The 16,682-nt window shown below is 35.7% G+C and overlaps 1 protein-coding gene across 6 annotated transcripts; it reads left to right on the forward strand.

Moving 5' to 3' along the window:
• Positions 1-352: 352 nt before the first annotated feature.
• LOC107780906 (DEAD-box ATP-dependent RNA helicase 1) lies at positions 353-14,692 on the forward strand. 6 transcript variants are annotated; one of them, XM_075236556.1, is made up of 13 exons: positions 353-510; positions 689-834; positions 2,635-2,869; positions 3,334-3,588; positions 4,568-4,722; positions 5,179-5,356; positions 6,389-6,576; positions 7,278-7,482; positions 8,088-8,193; positions 8,407-8,574; positions 8,682-8,740; positions 9,048-9,152; positions 14,173-14,692. In XM_075236556.1, the coding sequence occupies exons 2-10, from the start codon at positions 707-709 to the stop codon at positions 8,493-8,495; spliced, it is 1,539 nt and encodes a 512-aa protein (XP_075092657.1). In that variant the 5' UTR covers positions 353-510; positions 689-706; the 3' UTR covers positions 8,496-8,574; positions 8,682-8,740; positions 9,048-9,152; positions 14,173-14,692. The 6 variants fall into 6 exon arrangements, with proteins under 6 accessions (XP_075092657.1, XP_075092658.1, XP_016457023.1 ...); XM_075236557.1 differs by having other exon boundaries at positions 8,407-8,557; XM_016601537.2 differs by lacking the exon at positions 9,048-9,152.
• Positions 14,693-16,682: the final 1,990 nt, after the last annotated feature.

The raw sequence follows: 16,682 nt of genomic DNA on the forward strand, positions 1-16,682 counted from the left end.
TCAAACAACCTAAATACTCCACCAAATCATCCCAAAACTGACTTCTTAAGATGTACCAAATTTATTTTAATAACACTCAATCAAAAGAAAGCACAAAATTGACTTTTTTTGGGCTACAAATAGCTAATTGGCTAATATTGGTAATATTTGGCTAAAATTAGTAATATTTTATGAATTGACTAATTTTTGTAATAAGCTTATTATAAATAGACATAGCTAATTTTATGAATTTTAGGAACATTTATTTGAAAGATATTATGATATGTTAATATTTAGGTGCCGTAAATGTAATTAACTAATGTTGCTATCGTTTTGCAAATTTTCTTTAAATTCCAAATTCCTTCAAACGGGCCGGATCCAACCCAAACCGTAAAACAGTTGACCCAAATTGGACAATCAGCCCTCAACTTCCCGCCGTTAACTTTGCTCAGTTTCCTTCTCTTTCTGCAGCAAGCTCCTCACTTCCTTTCTCTGTATTATTCACTATCTCACGCTCAAAACCCTTTAAAGGTATAAATTTTAGTATGTGTTTTTACTGTCCATAGGATATTTTCTGCAACAAAAAGTGACCTCAACTGCACTAATTGAGTAATTTTATCTGTTTCTGGTTGGTCGTTGTGTTTATAATTGGATTTTTATTAAATAGATTTAAAAATATTTTGGTGTTCCTTTTTAAAAAAAAATTCAGCTGAAAAAGGAGCTTGATATGGAGGAAGAAAAGGAATTGAAGAAAGAGAAGAAAAACATCCCTGTATTGCCATGGATGAGAAATCCAATTGATATTACTACCTTTGACCAATGCTCTCTCGATTTTGTGCCTTTTCTTGACCCCAGGTACACTTTAATCTTGAGAAACTGCTTATAGGTGCTGTCTTTTTAAATTATAGAATTTGAATTTTTTTAACTAATCATGTTTCACAATCTATATGGCATTGTATTTATTTTGGGATTTCTCAAAATGTTTGGTTCCATTTTATTATTTGAAAAAAGGTAAGTATTACTGACGTCAAAAGCTAGCACTAAGAAAAGTGCTGAAGTTACATCCAAAAGAAGCAAAAGTAAAAGTAAACAATGTCAATTTATACCCCTTCCCCGAAAAATTACACAGGTTAGGTATGTCAATTTTATTAATGTATAGTATATACTATGTTTTGGAATCCCCTTAGCTTCTTTGTGTGTATACTTCATTATATTGATACCCCTTGGTGAAATTCCTGGCTCTGCAACGGGCAGCGAGACAACTGCGGGGGCTGTTTTTCAGCATTTTTTTATAGAGGAAAGCAGAGTGTTTTGATTGAAAGAAGCTCAATTCAGATCCTGAATATAGGTGTTTAGGCGTACTTACAGTTTCATGTAATTTACAGGATATATATATGATGAAATAGGCAATAGGCATGACTGACTTTATTAGCTCACTACAGAAGTGACTTTGTATAGAGGGGCCTATCCTTTTTTGTTTTTGTGCAGGAGGCCTTTCAATTTGTAAAGTTCAGTACTAGCGTAGTACTTGACTATTTTTTGCTACCAATAAAATTTACTCACTGATCAAATAAAAAGTAAATCCTGTCTATCTATGCAAAAGATTCTATGAACGGTAACCGGGTGTCTGCATTTTCAGCTACATTCATGTTACACCAGCTTTTGGTTCCATGTTGTTAGTGCTGTAATTTCTATAGCTTTTACCAGTTCTTTTAAGCAGGTAAATTAGAGGTTAATATTAGTAATGCATCCAGTAGATGCCAAAATTTGAACAGTGAGCAAAAGATTGGTTAGCTCCTTTTCAGTGGATCTCCTATATGCATTCGAAGGAATTAACAGAGTAAAAAAAAAAAAAACTCATTGAAACTATTTCCAGAGTGAAGATTAGTAGATTACTCCAAGAAAACAGGTTCAAGACGCATCTATGGTTCGTCTCATGGACCAAAAAAAGCATGCTGGTATCATCTGCCAAAGTTTCGGAATTTATTTATTTACTTTCCACTGTCCCAGGCACCTATATACATCTCTAACACTGTAAACTAGACACCGGGAATGCACAATCAAAACGAATTGCTTAGTTTCCGGTGGATGAAACTGTTTGGTCGCATACCTTAATGTACATCCTATTCAAGTTATAGGACTGGAGTAGATTATAACAAGTTTCAATCTACTGGCATGCATTACTTATTTCTTACAAAGTCGTGGAAAGAAATATTAGGGAATGCTACACAAGCATACATGCAAAGTATTCCTAAAATTTGATTTGACTGACCTGATCAATTTAGGTTACAAAATAGGAGTATACTTCCTCGCAGTCAATTTGATTATCATTTCATGCTTTCGTTGTTGGTGAAAATTGCTACCTGACCTAAATAACGCTCCCTAATCCCTTCGCAAAAGAAAAAGGTGTTTCATTCCTCCGTGAAAAGGAAATGAGCAGAATGAAAATTATAGTTAACCTTTCATCTCACTTTTGAAGTTAAAATTCATTTTTCATCCCAGATATCGTCAGTTTATTACTTTCAAAGCGTTACTGTCTATAAATTTCTGCAGTTGAAACATAGTTGCAATACCTTTTGCCTTCGTGACACTGCATACTGGAGTTCTTACACTTCCACTTCAACTTGTTCTTACCCCTACATGTTTCTTCACTAGGTTAGTGGTGGCTTTGAAGAATATGAGCATCACTTCACTCTTTCCTGTGCAACTTGCTGTCTGGCAAGAGACAATTGGACCTGGCTCATTTGAACGAGACCTTTGTATAAATTCACCTACTGGGAGCGGAAAAACTCTTGCTTATGCGTTACCAATTGTTCAGATGTTGTCTACACGTGCTGTAAAATGTCTTCGTGCACTAGTGGTCTTGCCTACCAGAGACCTCGCTTTGCAGGTTATTCACCTTGATTTTTTAGTTTTAGTTTTGGAAAATGTGCAGTGCATAATTACTCAGATTCTCAATTACCTGTAAATCTTTGCTCCATTTCTAACTTTGCCTCCAGTTTTGGCTTTCTCTTTTTTGATAGGTACGTCGATGATCCTAGGTTTTCTTTGCCTTAGAACTATAACTTTATGCTACCGATCACCCAAAACCGAAAAACTAAAAGTTTATGCTTTTCCTGAAAGTCCTTTTACTAGCAATCTAATAATTTGTTGGAATTTTTTCTTGGTACCTCAGAGGCTTTAAAAATAGACGTCTACATTTTCACCTGCACATGCGAATATAGACGTATCTACATTTCCACTTGCACATTATATATATATATATAGACTCTATATTTGCACTTTAACATGCAAATACAGATAACTAACTTCTCGGAAGAAGGTTATGTTGTTATCATTTGTTTCTGTTTTCAGGTCAAAGAGGTCTTCTCTGCTCTTGCACCTGCAGTAGGTTTGTCCGTCGGCTTGGCAGTTGGTCAGTCATCAATTTCGGATGAAATTTCTGAGCTCATCAAGAAACCTAATGTTGAGTATGGCATATGTTATGATCCTGAAGAATTCTCATACGAGTTACAAAGTGCAGTAGACATATTAGTGGCAACACCTGGAAGACTGATGGACCACATCAGTAACACTGATGGTTTTACCCTTAAGCATCTATGCTATCTTGTAAGCTGCTTATTTAGTTGCTTAGAATTTCTTAGTATGTATATTTACACCAGTCCCCAAGTCTTATCTTTTTCTTGCCATTAATTGAATCCTACCATATTGGTATAAGTATGTCCGTATTATCATATCGTGGCATAAAGCATTTCTGTCTGTGAGTATCTTGCTCATCTTAAGAAGCTAAGTGTCCCAGCTAACTTTTGCTTTACCTTAGGGTCTGGTATCTCATTAGTCTATAAGGCCACTAGCAAAACCAGGCACTGGAAAGTGAGAAGTACCTTTTGATAATTTGGAATGAATTTTGCTAGAAATAGGGTGATGCCAACTTAAGTACAAACAGACCACAAAAGTGCATGCTTTAGCAGCACATGTGCTGGTTATTTGTCTTTACATTAGTAGCTTTCTAATGTCACCATAACCACCTGAACTTGATATTTTTCCACCATCTTCATTTATATCGATAAATTGATCAATCAGTAATAGCTGTACATGAAAGAAATAGGAGAGCTATTGAAGCAAAAGAGCTGGATTTGTACATCTGAGAAATAGTTTCCTGTTTTAATGTCTTTTTGGTGCACCTGTGAGGTGTCTTTTGCAGAGAATCATATCTTTCAGTAAACTCTCTACTTTTTGGTACACCTTTTGTATATGGGAGCTTTCTCATTAACAATTAAGTTATATTTACTCGATTTAAAAAAAAAATCAATGTATTTGTTATCTATTTGCTTCAATGCCTCCTTCCTATTTGAAAAGGAAAACATAGAATGCTAGCAACTCGAACAACTAAGATTTATTTCAACTTAATCATTAAACTTCAAGTGGTAGTAGTAGGTCTTGTGAGTATGGGGCACACACTTTGATATTGCTCGTTTGTTCTTTTTTATGCTTTGTTGAAACCATTTGACTTACATTTTTTTGAAAAGAAAGTTGAAGAACAAATAAGGAAAAGATCCTAATGGTTGACTTACATGGTATCATGTAGGTTGTTGATGAAACAGATAGGTTATTAAGGGAAGCTTATCAGTCCTGGCTGCCTACTGTCATTCAGCTGACCAGCTTTTCTATTGATGGGAACTTCCCTTCTGCTGATGATCTTCTTCCTTGCAGTTATGGTTCATTGAAGACAATAAGGAGAGTGTATGTTCTATGCCTATTCTCCCTCTTATGAATTGGTTAAATGTGGAATTCCTCTTAGATGCACATCTTTCCTCAGTCCTGATATGACATTTTTGATTTTTCTAATCATACTAGAAGTAATTATCTGACTATTCAAGTCTGGTTTATTGCTTTATGACAATGCCACTATATCTTTGACTGTCAAACCCTTTCATTGTGGAGCTGCTAGTTCTTGTGATCATGAAAATGTATCCACTGTTTATCTGAAACTAAGGCTACGTAAGTATTTGCGTTAGTGGATGCAAGTTTGCTGGAAGGTTTGGACCTTTGATCAAGACATCAAGTGATGCTGGTTCATTGAGTTTGCTCCTTGGGGTCGAATAGGTTTTAGTGCACATAGGCATCTCACTGTCTTGTTTTCTTTTTGTCCATTTCACGTGTGGGATTATTTTAAGCATAGCTTTAAAACTAATGCAGGGGCACAGAAAGAGGGTTCAAGGGCAAAGCCTATCCAAGGCTTGCAAAGATGGTTTTATCAGCCACACTAACACAAGACCCAAGTAAACTTGCTCAGCTTGATTTACATCATCCTCTTCTTTTGACGACTGGAGAAAGACGTTACCAGCTGCCTGAAGAACTCAAATCATTTAAAGTGGTGGGACTATGCTACTTGAATGAAATAATCTCTATTTTTACATTATCAGCTCTTTCCTGATGTGCCTGAAATGTGTTTACTATTGCATATAATTTATCTTAACGATTATTAGAACTCACTGTTGCCTAACCTATCAAAAGAAAAACAAAAAGTTTGTTGTCTCCTAAGTCATAAGGGATTTACTAATTTAGCTATGTTATTTGGCGAGGAATTTTGTTTTGTGTTCTGAAGGTATGCTCACATAGCAGAAGTTACTGCTTCAGTGTAGTCTTTCTTTAAATCTCTGTTTGCAGCACCTTATTTTCTCTAAAAGCATTGGCTTAAACTGTCTTGAGTATTTACCTCATGGATTGTCTTTAGACACTCATACATGATTGTCTTCCCTACGTCTCCAAACCACTGTTATTAAAAACCATGACTTTGTTGCTTAAAGCGACAGCGTGATACAAAGTGAGAGTTTATCTAAAAGCCATCACTTCGTTGCTTCATGGGACGAAGTAATGCTGAGGGTTTATCTAAAAACATCACTTCATTGCTTAAAGCAACGGAGCAATGCGATGTGAGGGTTATCGCCTTATGAGGAAGCAATGTGCTTCAGAAAGTAATTTATCCAGCGAGAAGCAATTCGACTGACATTGAAAGATGAAAAAGAAAAAAGCCATTCTTTTCATCCTTTTCCCCCCAGTTTTAAAAAAGGGAGGAAAAGAAATAAAGAATAGGGCTTTTTTGCTATTTGAGTGTGAGGACTCCTCTCTAAATTACATTTTAATGATGTTTAATTTGAGCTGTTGGATAAATATTTTCATTGTCGGATACTGGATGCTGAATTTAGCAATTTCAATTGCAATTTAGTGTTACAAGTACTATATTCATGTATATCAGGTATGTGTTCAATTTGAAAAAGTCTGCACCTCACTTCTCACTTTTCGATCCCATTGGAATTGCTGTTATTTTTTCATCCTTTGCTTTTGAAGACACTGTTCTTCTCTAGAAGATGATTGATATTGGTGATTTTACCTTCCTTCCGTGTAGATATGTCAATCGAAGCTTAAGCCACTTTATCTAGTTTCCCTTCTTCAAAGTCTGCAAGGGGAGAAATCAATTGTTTTCACATCATCTGTGGAGTCCACTCATAGATTATGCACCTTGCTTAAGTTTTTCGACAATTTGCAAATTGAGTTCAAGGAGTATTCTCGTCTTCAACGTCAATCTGTAAGAAGGTACTGTAGATACATACCCTTAACAACTTTAATTTAGTTCTGAGCTTTTGCAGTCAGCTGTACTGAAGATGCTTTGCATGAGCACACATGTTACTGAAGCTAACTGAAGGTAGTCATGCAAGGAGCACCTACGTTGCTGGACAATTTTGATTTACTATTGTACTGTTATAAGTTTTATTCTGCTTAATCGGTTTCCAAGGTACTATATTAGAAGTGTAAAAATCGTAGGTTTTTGTGACAAAAGGGATAGTTTTCCCTGCTCCCAAAATTATTCATCAGAGACAATCTTCATTATCAAAAAATGTATCACGAGACAGTCTTGTGTTACCATATGAGAATGTCTGCATCTCACAAGAAATCCTGTCTACCCTAATCCAAGTGGCTACTAAGAGCTGTTAATCTTTATATGTTTAGAAAAAGGGCATGTTTGGTGTTGTTCTATCTCGGTCACAACCTAAGTTTATTATGGCTTTGAACTCTGGAAATTAGATTAAGTGGAAAACTTTTCTAAAAAGAGAAAGGGAAGTAGAGAATAAAGAAACTATTTTGTCATCATACTTATACCTGTAGAAAGGTGGTGCTATGTTTATTAAGGACACATATTGTCGTGCAAGAATACCTGTGTGAATGTTGTGGTATTTCTTGTTGTTTACTCAAGTGTACTGTATTGCAATTTCATATCGCGAACTTTTTTCGTGCAGCAAGACGTTGAGCGCCTTCAGGGCAGGACAAGTGCAAGTGCTTATTTCCTCTGATGCTATGACTCGTGGAATGGATGTTGAAGGAGTTAGAAATGTCGTTAACTATGACATGCCTGCGTATATAAAAACATTTATTCATCGGGCGGGTCGAACTGCAAGAGCAGGCCAAAGTGGGTGTTGCTTTACTTTATTACGCAAAGACGAGGTATGTTTTTTAGTGATGATGAAGTGAAGGTTTTTAAGGTGATCTATTTTTGTAAAATGAATTTAAGTTCCGTCCCTGAAGGGAGCTGACATTTTTAACTTTCATTCTCTTGATAATAGGCTATTAGGCTTAACAATGACGGCCTCTGTTTAAAACAACTGCTTTCTTATCAACTTAAAAAAGACAATACCATTCTCTAACAGTAGAGTTATGACTACTTGAGCTGGTTCCCAACCATTAAATGGTCACAAAATTGAAAAAGAAGTCTGATCTTGAAGCTTATAAGCACCATAAAATCTAAGCCGTCCTCCATTGTCAGTTTGCTCCTTCGGTCTTCATATTGTGCTCCTAACTGTCACAACAATTCACTTTTGGTGGGATAATAAGTATGATATATGAACATACTTAAAAAATATGATGTAATCTCTGACTATTAACTACATGTACCACCAGGTTTCACAACCATTTCCAAGATAATAACTTTTGGTGAAGGAGTTTGATTTGAGACATCAAATCACTAAACTTTCTTTTGCTTTTTGCAGCAAATGTTCCTATCTTTATTCGTTATTGTTTGAATATGGAATCTCTAATGCTAATTATTTCAGGTTAAGCGGTTCAAGAAGCTGTTACAAAAAGCTGACTGTGACTCTTGCCCCACCTATTCTGTTTCTTCTGAAGTTATAGAGTCATTCAACTCTGTGTATACCTCAGGTATTTTTCTTTTCCCATTTTCAACATATTGGAAGTACTCGGCAAGAGTAGTTGTTTGGTCAATGTGGTTGTAGTTGAGAATTATGAAGAGAACACAACTCGAGATCTCATATTGGCCTTTTTGGTGAAAATAAATATTTGCACAAGTTCTGCAATTACTCTTCCGATATTCTCTGTCTTTTTAATTTAACCTCTTTTTTCCTTATCCTCAAGCTTTGGAGAAACTTAGAGAGAATGTTGAATCGGAAAAGTTTCAGAAGAGCAAGATTAGATTGAAGTCTTCAAATGTCAGAAAGAAGTGAAAAGCTGCCGCGGGGATAACTTCCATTTTCTTAACCGGTGTAGTACTGAATTGCCAAGCAAGGTATGATTACACCATAGGTGAGTATCTACATTTCGATGTTATTATGTGATTTTAATTTTTTATGAGATTGTGTTTCTCGATTCTTGCCTATGGATTATCACCACTGCTCTTGGTTCTTTTTTAGTGGATGCCGTGCAAAATGGTTAACAGAAGAAAGTGTTCCGATGTTTCTTTTTGACAGTGGTAATTTGTAAGGGGCTTTGTTGTACTTTTTTTTATCTCTTTTCTAATGCTGTTATCTTCATCCAGACAATGTAAATACATTCAGGCTTAGTGCTATTCTTGTAATTTCTTCCTTTATGTTTAAAAAGTCACACTCTTTTAGTAACAATTGATCAAAATGTGAAGAAAGACAAATAATTCTTGCAAAACTTTTAGTATTGGATAAGCTGAAGGAGAGGAAAATGAAAAATCAAATAATCTTATAGTACCTTTGAGTTCTCTGATTATTTTTAGTTCCATTGACCATAAGCCACCAGTCAACTTGTAGGAGAAGACGAAGTGCATGGAAGTTTGCGCCGCTAGCTCTCATGTGGGTGGATTGGAAGGAACGAAATAAGAGAGCTTTTGAGGGTGTAGAGATGAATTTTGTGCAGTTAAGGAGTAGTATTTTATCCCTTATTTCTTTTTGGTGCACCAATAAGATTCCTTTATGTGTAGAAGAATGGGTGTCGTTCTTGGAAAACCATCTCGTTTTGTAGGTTTTCTTCTTTTTGGTATACTTCTTGTATGTGACCATGTTTTGCTCAAACATTTATAAAATTATTAGTTTATCAAAAAAAAAAAAAAAGGGGGCCGAAGGAAAGCCTTGTATGAAGAACCTTTTATGATGGTATTTTAATTATATAGTTAAACTCGAGCCTCTCTGCCTTTACTTTGGCCACTTAACGCGTAAGTTGGTAATTTATGAAGCTACCAGATTTCATTAGATCCATGTTGTTTCAATGGAAGAAGAAGCTAAGAATGTCAGTCAATTACATCTGAACTATCCGTTATTTATTTGGAAATGCCGCTAGTATGCAGAACAACGGCTGTGAAGTGGCTGTAAAGATGAGAGGTGACTCCAGCCTGTCGAGAGGATGATACCAAAGGAACAAGGACAAGGGGGTTATGGTGCTGAAACCTCGTGAACCAGACAACAAGGAAAGATGAACCTGGTGGGGGAACTAAAATCAGGGAAAAGGAAGGAGGAGAAGAAGAATGATGAATTCCTGATAGCAAGGAAACAGAGGTGGGAAGAATGAGGGAACTTTTTATGGAAAGGAGAATAAACCACAAAATGGGTAGACTACTGAAGGGGGAGAGAAAAGGAAGCAGGGGAAACTGAAAACTGAAAATGCAAGGGAACTAGACTATCAAAGGAAGTCTAAGGGTAGGGAGAGGGGAGGGAGGAGGGGAGAGGGTCAGAAGATTGAAGTTGGAGGGTAAACTGACTCACACATTAAGAATGATGGTTTCTTGTTGTTTGGGAGCAAATCACTAGTTCAGAACAAAACGCTGGGCAGAAAGACCAGTTAGTATTATATAGCAGGAAAGGGGAGCAGTAGATTCTTTTGATGTAAAGTTACTAATTGATTGTATTAAGCATGGACGTTTCGACATTCTCGTATTCTGACCTAGTTAGGTGCTGCTGAGTTCACTGAGCTATAACTTGTTAATATATGCTTGTTACTCCTTCCTTAGTGCTTGTTTTATGGAATACAATGCTCTGTTTATTTATAAAAGAAACACAGAAAGTACTGTGCAAACAATTTCTTCAGCCGTATAGAAATAACTTTAGGAATATTTAAAGAAGTAGCAATAGAAGTTCACTGCTAGTTAGATGGAGGAATTTTCCTTACTCCCACAGGTTACATACAAACAATATTATCTAGTCTCCTCAAAGCTTGGACTCTATCCAAGCTTTGCAGACTTAGTAACTAAGTAAGAGAAAAAAATTGCAGAAGGAAAACATTTAGAAATCAGTAGACTGGTCCGGAAATTAAAAATTGAAAGAACTCTCAGCAAGTCTAAGTAGATACTTCAGCTGCCAAATACAGAAAAAGATCTCTGAACTTCTTTGAGGAAATATTTAGAATTTTTTGCATTTGAAGATGAAGCAGAATAAGCTGAAGATGCTGAAGGTGAAGGACTCTTCCAAGAAAGTGACTCGCTTGTGCCAACTTCCCTCTCCTCCTCATTGATGGTATCTAGCATCTTCGATGCTCGGTGTCTCATGACATTTACAAACTGTGGTGGTGCTACCTCTGTAACAAACCTAGCAATACGAGCATTTGCCATTTTCTTTAGTAGGTTTTGGGAGAGACTTTCGAGGGAAAGGTGCAAAATACTATGTAGAATTGTAGAAGTTGTGTTTGAGAAGGTGGGTTGTATGACTAAAAAAACACAAAAGGATGAAATTTATAGGGGTGCAGATTAGATTATCCATCTATGGTCTGGCTTAAATTGCCTAAGTCATCTTAATCGAAAGGCTTTTATCATTTTTAGCTGTTAGTGCCGCACTTACTTTTCATATTAATTGCAATATAAAGATGTTTCCCATTGCAGTCATCCTCTTGATGAGATATCCTCATATATGGGACCTCAGAATATAATGTGTCTATGCATGAGTAGAAAAAAACACATAACTTAAATATGCGGCATTTGTTGCCATTGAAAGCTTCCAATTTTGAACTTTTCCTCATCGAGCTGGAACCTGCTGATTGAATGACACATGTCCTTTCTGCATTTAGTGATTCACAGCATATGCACAATTATTGTGATTGATTGTGTGCATGTTAACAAAAGGCATCTCGCTGGAGATGCATTTGTACCTTTCTAGAATTGTAGTAACTTGATTAAGCATCTACTAATACCTCTATGTGGGTTATCTGCTAGAGACTTGTTTATTTCCTGCAGTATATTTATAAAAACTATATTTCATCAGATATTACTGATCAACATTGTAACACAATGTCAACACCCACGCCTTAACTTGTTTGTTTGAATAACCTTTAGTTAATGGCGTGAAGAATGAGGACCTTTAGTTAATGGCTTTTTAACCTTAATTATACAGTTCAACTCGAGCTGCTCTGGCTTTTACTATGGACACTTATAGCCTGTTTGGCCAAGCTGGAGAAATCAGCTTATTTTGAGAAGTGCTTTTGAAAAAAGTACTTTTGAAGAGAAGCAGTTGTGTTTGGCTAATCACTCTGAAAAGCACTTTTGAGCAATAATTTGTGTTTGGCCAAGCTTTTCATAAAGTGCTTTTAAGTATCAAATTACGAATAAGGACATGAATATATTTACTTAATAGTTAATATTATAAGTAAATAAATAATCTCAAAAATTTGTTATTACAAGCAATAATTAAATCTTTTTATTTTATTTAAGTAAAATATGAAAATAAAATTAAAAAGTACTTAATTCTTTTAATATAAGTTAAATATATTAAAATTCATTCAACAAATATAAAAGCATTCACCCCTAAAGTCACTATATATTAGTTAACGCGTCAGCTGGTAATTTATGAAGCTAGCAGATTCCATTTGATCCATTTTTGTTCAATGGAAAAGGAAGCTAAGAATGTCGATCAATTACAAATGCACAGTCCCTTTTTTATGTGGAAATACCTCTACTGGGCAGAACAGCAGCTATGGAAGTGGCTGTAAAGATGAGAGGGTGACTCCAGTGAGTCAAGAGGATGATACCAGGAGGAGGAACAAGGACAAGGGGGTTATGGTGCTGATATCTCGTGAATCAGATAACGGTACAATGAAAGAGGAATCTGGTGGGGAGAGTTAAAACAGGGGAAAAGGAATGAGGAGCAGAAGGAGGATGAATTCCTGATAGCAAGTAAACAGAGGTTGGAGGAGAGCCTTAAATGTGGTAAGTAAGTAAACAATTTTCTGAGTACTCGCAAAGGAGAACAAGGGGGAGGGAGAAGAAAGGAGTATCTGAAGATTAAATTTGGAGGGCAAACTCACTCACACGTTAAGAATTAAGATTCATTAAACAATGGACGCTTTTCATTCTGTTTTTTTTTCTTCGTATTTTTACTTTTTGTTTTAAAAAAACACAAAGAATCGGATGTGAAAGAATTTTGGGAAGTGTATATTCAATGATGTACTAGTAAGTCTGTGTACAATAGACTCTTGTAGTCCGGCCCTTCCCCGGACCCAGCGCATAGCGGGAGCTTAGTGCGCCAGGCTGCCTTTTTTAGATGTAGAGTGGGTAGCGGGAACCGAACCCGCATCGTTAGCTTGGAAGGCTAGGGGTTATAGTCAACGTCGATTCATTATTTTTAATGTCTCTAATTCAAAACCGAACATGAAACTTTGGTCTTGGGGTTTGGAGGAAAGCACCAGTTTAGAACAAAAGGAAGAAGCGCCGGGCGCAAGATCAGTTAGTATTAAATTGTAGGGAAGGGGAGCAATAGGTTTTTTCGAGGTAAAGTTGCTCAGTTGCTTATAGTAAGTATGAATGTTTTTACATTCTCATATTCTTGTCTAAATAGGTGTAGCTGAGTTCACGGAGAGAGAGCATTTATTGTATGCTTGTTAGCCATTTCCGAGTGCTTGTTTTGTGGAACAAAAATACTTTATAAAAAAAACATACTGTGCATAACAATTTTTTAACTGTACAGAAAGTAACTTTTGGAAAATTAAAAGTAGCAGCAATAGAAATTTACTGATAGTTCGATGGAGGAATTTTCATTTGCTCACACAGATTACTTACAGATACAGTCAATATTTATCTAGTCTCAGCAAAGCTTGGACTCGACCAAGCTTTGTGGACTTTGTAACTAAGGAAGAGAGAAAATTTGCAGAAGGAGAACAGCTAGATATCAATAGACTGGTCAGGAAAACTTGAAAGCACTGTCAGCAAGCTTAAGTTGAGACTTTAGCTGCCAAATACAGAAAGCGACCTCTGAACTTCTTTGAGAAAATATTTAGAAGTTTTTGCATTTGAAGCTGAAGCAGAATAAGCTGAAGGCGATGAACTCTTCAGAGAAAGTGACTCGCTTGTGCCAGCTTCTCTCTCCTCTTCTTTGATGGTATCTAGCATCTTTGAGGCTCTGTGTCTCATGACATTTACAAACTGTGGTGGTGCTACCTCTGTAACAAACCTAGCAATACGAGCATTTGCCATCTTCTTTAGTAGGTTTTGGGAGTGACTACAGTTGAGGGAAAGGTGCAAGATGCTAGGTAGAATTGTAGTAGTGTTTGAGGATAAGATGGATTGTATGCCTTAAAAAACACAAATGGGATGAGATTTATAGGGGTCTTGATTAGATTATCCATCTGTGGTCTGGCTTAAATTGAGTCAGTCGTCTTAATCACAAGGCTTTAATCATTTTTAGCTTTTAGTGCCGCTACTTGCTTTTAGTATTAATTGCATAGATTAAGATGTTCGCTATCGCAGTCATCTTATTGAAACGTTATCCTCTTAAATGGGACTGCAGAATGCAATGTGTTGACGCATGAGTAGAAAAAACAACATAACTTAAATATGCGGTTTTTGTTGCTATCGAAAGCTTCCAATTTTGAACTTTTCTTCATTGAGCTGGAACCTACTGATTGAATGCCACTTGCTCTTTCTGCATTTAGTGTCTAAAAACTGGTTCTTTCATGTAGATCTGGATGTATCGTGCAGTCGGTGGCGGGTCAAGAAGACTAATTTGGGATTGTGAAAGCTGGACTTGTCATGAAGGATCATTCCCAAAATTCGGATATCTTACACTGTACTGTGAGAAAAATTCAAGTGTACAGCACCCAGGGTACGTCGGTGGAGACTTGTTTGATTTGATTGGTAATCGGTATGCATTTTGAGTGGCTGGAACTCTTCGTTGCTGGTGCAAACTGAAGATCCTTAGTTTGAACTATCATTATAATGGCAGCATTCTAAAAATGGAATACACCAGTTTTTGTTCTTCATTGGAGATCTTCATACAGACATTTTTCTTCATTTCTGCTGTATATGGGTAGCTGCTTCAGAGATTAATGTTTAGATACTTGTATTTTATCTATTATTATCATATTCTTGGGGTACATTTGAACTTGGTACAGTTTTGCATTGTCTTATAGAGTTTCTTGAGGATGAGATAATTGTGTTGATTTACAAGAAAGAATGTGGAACCTTGTGAAGGTTTGGCCAGTACTCTTATGAAAATTGATAGATATGGGCAGTCCGGTGCACGAAGCATCCCGCATTTATACAGGGTTCGGAAAAGGGTCACACCCCAAGGGTGTGATATAGGCACCCTACGATGATGCACATCGACGGCTGATTCCACGGCTCGAACCCGTGACCGCAGAGGTAACTTTAACCTTGATCTAAGGATCCCTTCAAAATTGATAGATATGATGCCACAGATAAGAGGCTATTGATTTTGGGCTCCACAAATCACGTGCATCACCAATTAAATCACGTGCATTAACATGCATCCAATTGAACGATGTTGACAACTCCCTATCAGAGAGCGTACCCTTCTTTTGTTAGGTCCACTGGATGGACTACTCTTTATAACAAGGTATTATCGCTTTTAGCGCGCGACAGAAATTATTTATATTTGGTAGTCAAAAAAATATATAAAATTTATATAATTTTTGTATATAATATACATAATGTATATATATATATAAAAAATATATTTTTTTTATTAGAGCGACTATATAATGTCATTTTTTGGTTCGTAGGCAAAATTATGTTGGGATTAATAATGTATGAATTGTAATACTGAAATTAATACTTCTTGAATTATTAAGTGCAAGTACCTTTTTGGACGAATTTTGGTTCATTGCATTGAAAATGAAATATAGAGTCAAATGAATAGCATTTGTTTAAGTATTTTATCCAAGGATTGCTAATTTCGGTATTAAAATCCTTTTTAAATGTTGTATAAAACAGTACTATAATTGTGGTTATAAGATAATTTCGGTATTGCAAAATAAATATTTAATCAAATGCGAGAAAAAATAATTTTAAATTTTATTTCAAGATATTTTTCTAATTCTTGTAACTAAGCAACCCAGTGCTTTGAAGAATTAAGGTGAGAGGTTAAAAGCATTGAGCTCTTGAGTAGTACTAATTTTTTTCTTTTTTCTTTTTGTGTGGAAATGAAACTGAAAAAAGTAGTAAATCCTGCCTTAAAGCTGAAACACATGATGTTTTTAGTTTTTTCAGGATAATCTTATCAAAAGTTGGATTTACCAAACTGTCTTCACAATATGGATATGACAAGAAAAATATGTTACGTTGGTACTCGGTTGAGTAAAGTACCGAATGCCTATCGCGGCCCTCCGATTTGGGTCGTGACAATTTTGACATTTTGATTAACTGAAAATTGAAAACATAATTAAAGTTTCGAATATACTAACAGAGGAAGTTTGTATATCCTGTTGTTATACAAATTCTTAATACACTTTCTTAGCGATGCTCAAAATAAATTATTATGGGTAAAGATTAATTAATTTCATCAAAGTTATAAGTATCAAATGCTATTTTAGAACTAAAAAGAACAGCTCAATTCTCAAGTGTAGTTGACACAAAAAAATATTTTTTTTTATCTTCATTTTACTCATTTCTCGAATATTTATGGAGATTCTTTCCATAAAATTTTTAAACGTTGTAAGAAAGGCCAAAGACATAAGTGACTCTCTAAACTTGTCCGAATTTTTACTTTAAAATTAGAACTTGGATTTGTTCCTATTAAATACTTATACGGTTATACCACTCAAAAATTATACCTATTAGACATTTTTTGGTAACCAGCCAAAAATAATTGTGTGTAGCACATTCGCAAATAACGTGGCTAGGTAGCGATTTAAATGAGGAGATATAGCATTTGGGCCCAAATAATCATTAAAAGATAAATTCTGAGAAAAAAAACTATTTAAAAATTTATTTAGCTAATTTAAAAAAATATTTCAACAAGAAAAAAAACTAGTAATGTTTTAACCCACCTCCCTCGCTTTTCGTTCGAAGTCTTTGTTGGAGATTTATCATTATTCTTTTTCCTGATGTTGTATATCAGTTCTTCGAGGTCTTTGGTTCATTTTTGGGGAAGGGGAGGGGAGGTTGGACTCACAGGTTATCCCTAAGAGAGAAAGTTTTAAATACCGTGATCTATTATTCAGGGGGGTGG

Source organism: Nicotiana tabacum, chromosome 18 (genome assembly GCF_000715075.1).
Source record: "Nicotiana tabacum cultivar K326 chromosome 18, ASM71507v2, whole genome shotgun sequence".
Lineage (NCBI taxonomy): Eukaryota > Viridiplantae > Streptophyta > Magnoliopsida > Solanales > Solanaceae > Nicotiana > Nicotiana tabacum.

Bases quoted from the DNA above. Each gene is read 5' to 3' on its own strand.
- LOC107780906 (XM_075236556.1), top strand. From the start codon at position 707: ATGGAGGAAGAAAAGGAATTGAAGAAAGAGAAGAAAAACATCCCTGTA. The intron at 835-2,634 runs GTACACTTTAAT...TTTCTTCACTAG, and splicing joins GTGCCTTTTCTTGACCCCAG to GTTAGTGGTGGCTTTGAAGA. The intron at 6,577-7,277 runs GTACTGTAGATA...TTTTTCGTGCAG, and splicing joins CAACGTCAATCTGTAAGAAG to CAAGACGTTGAGCGCCTTCA.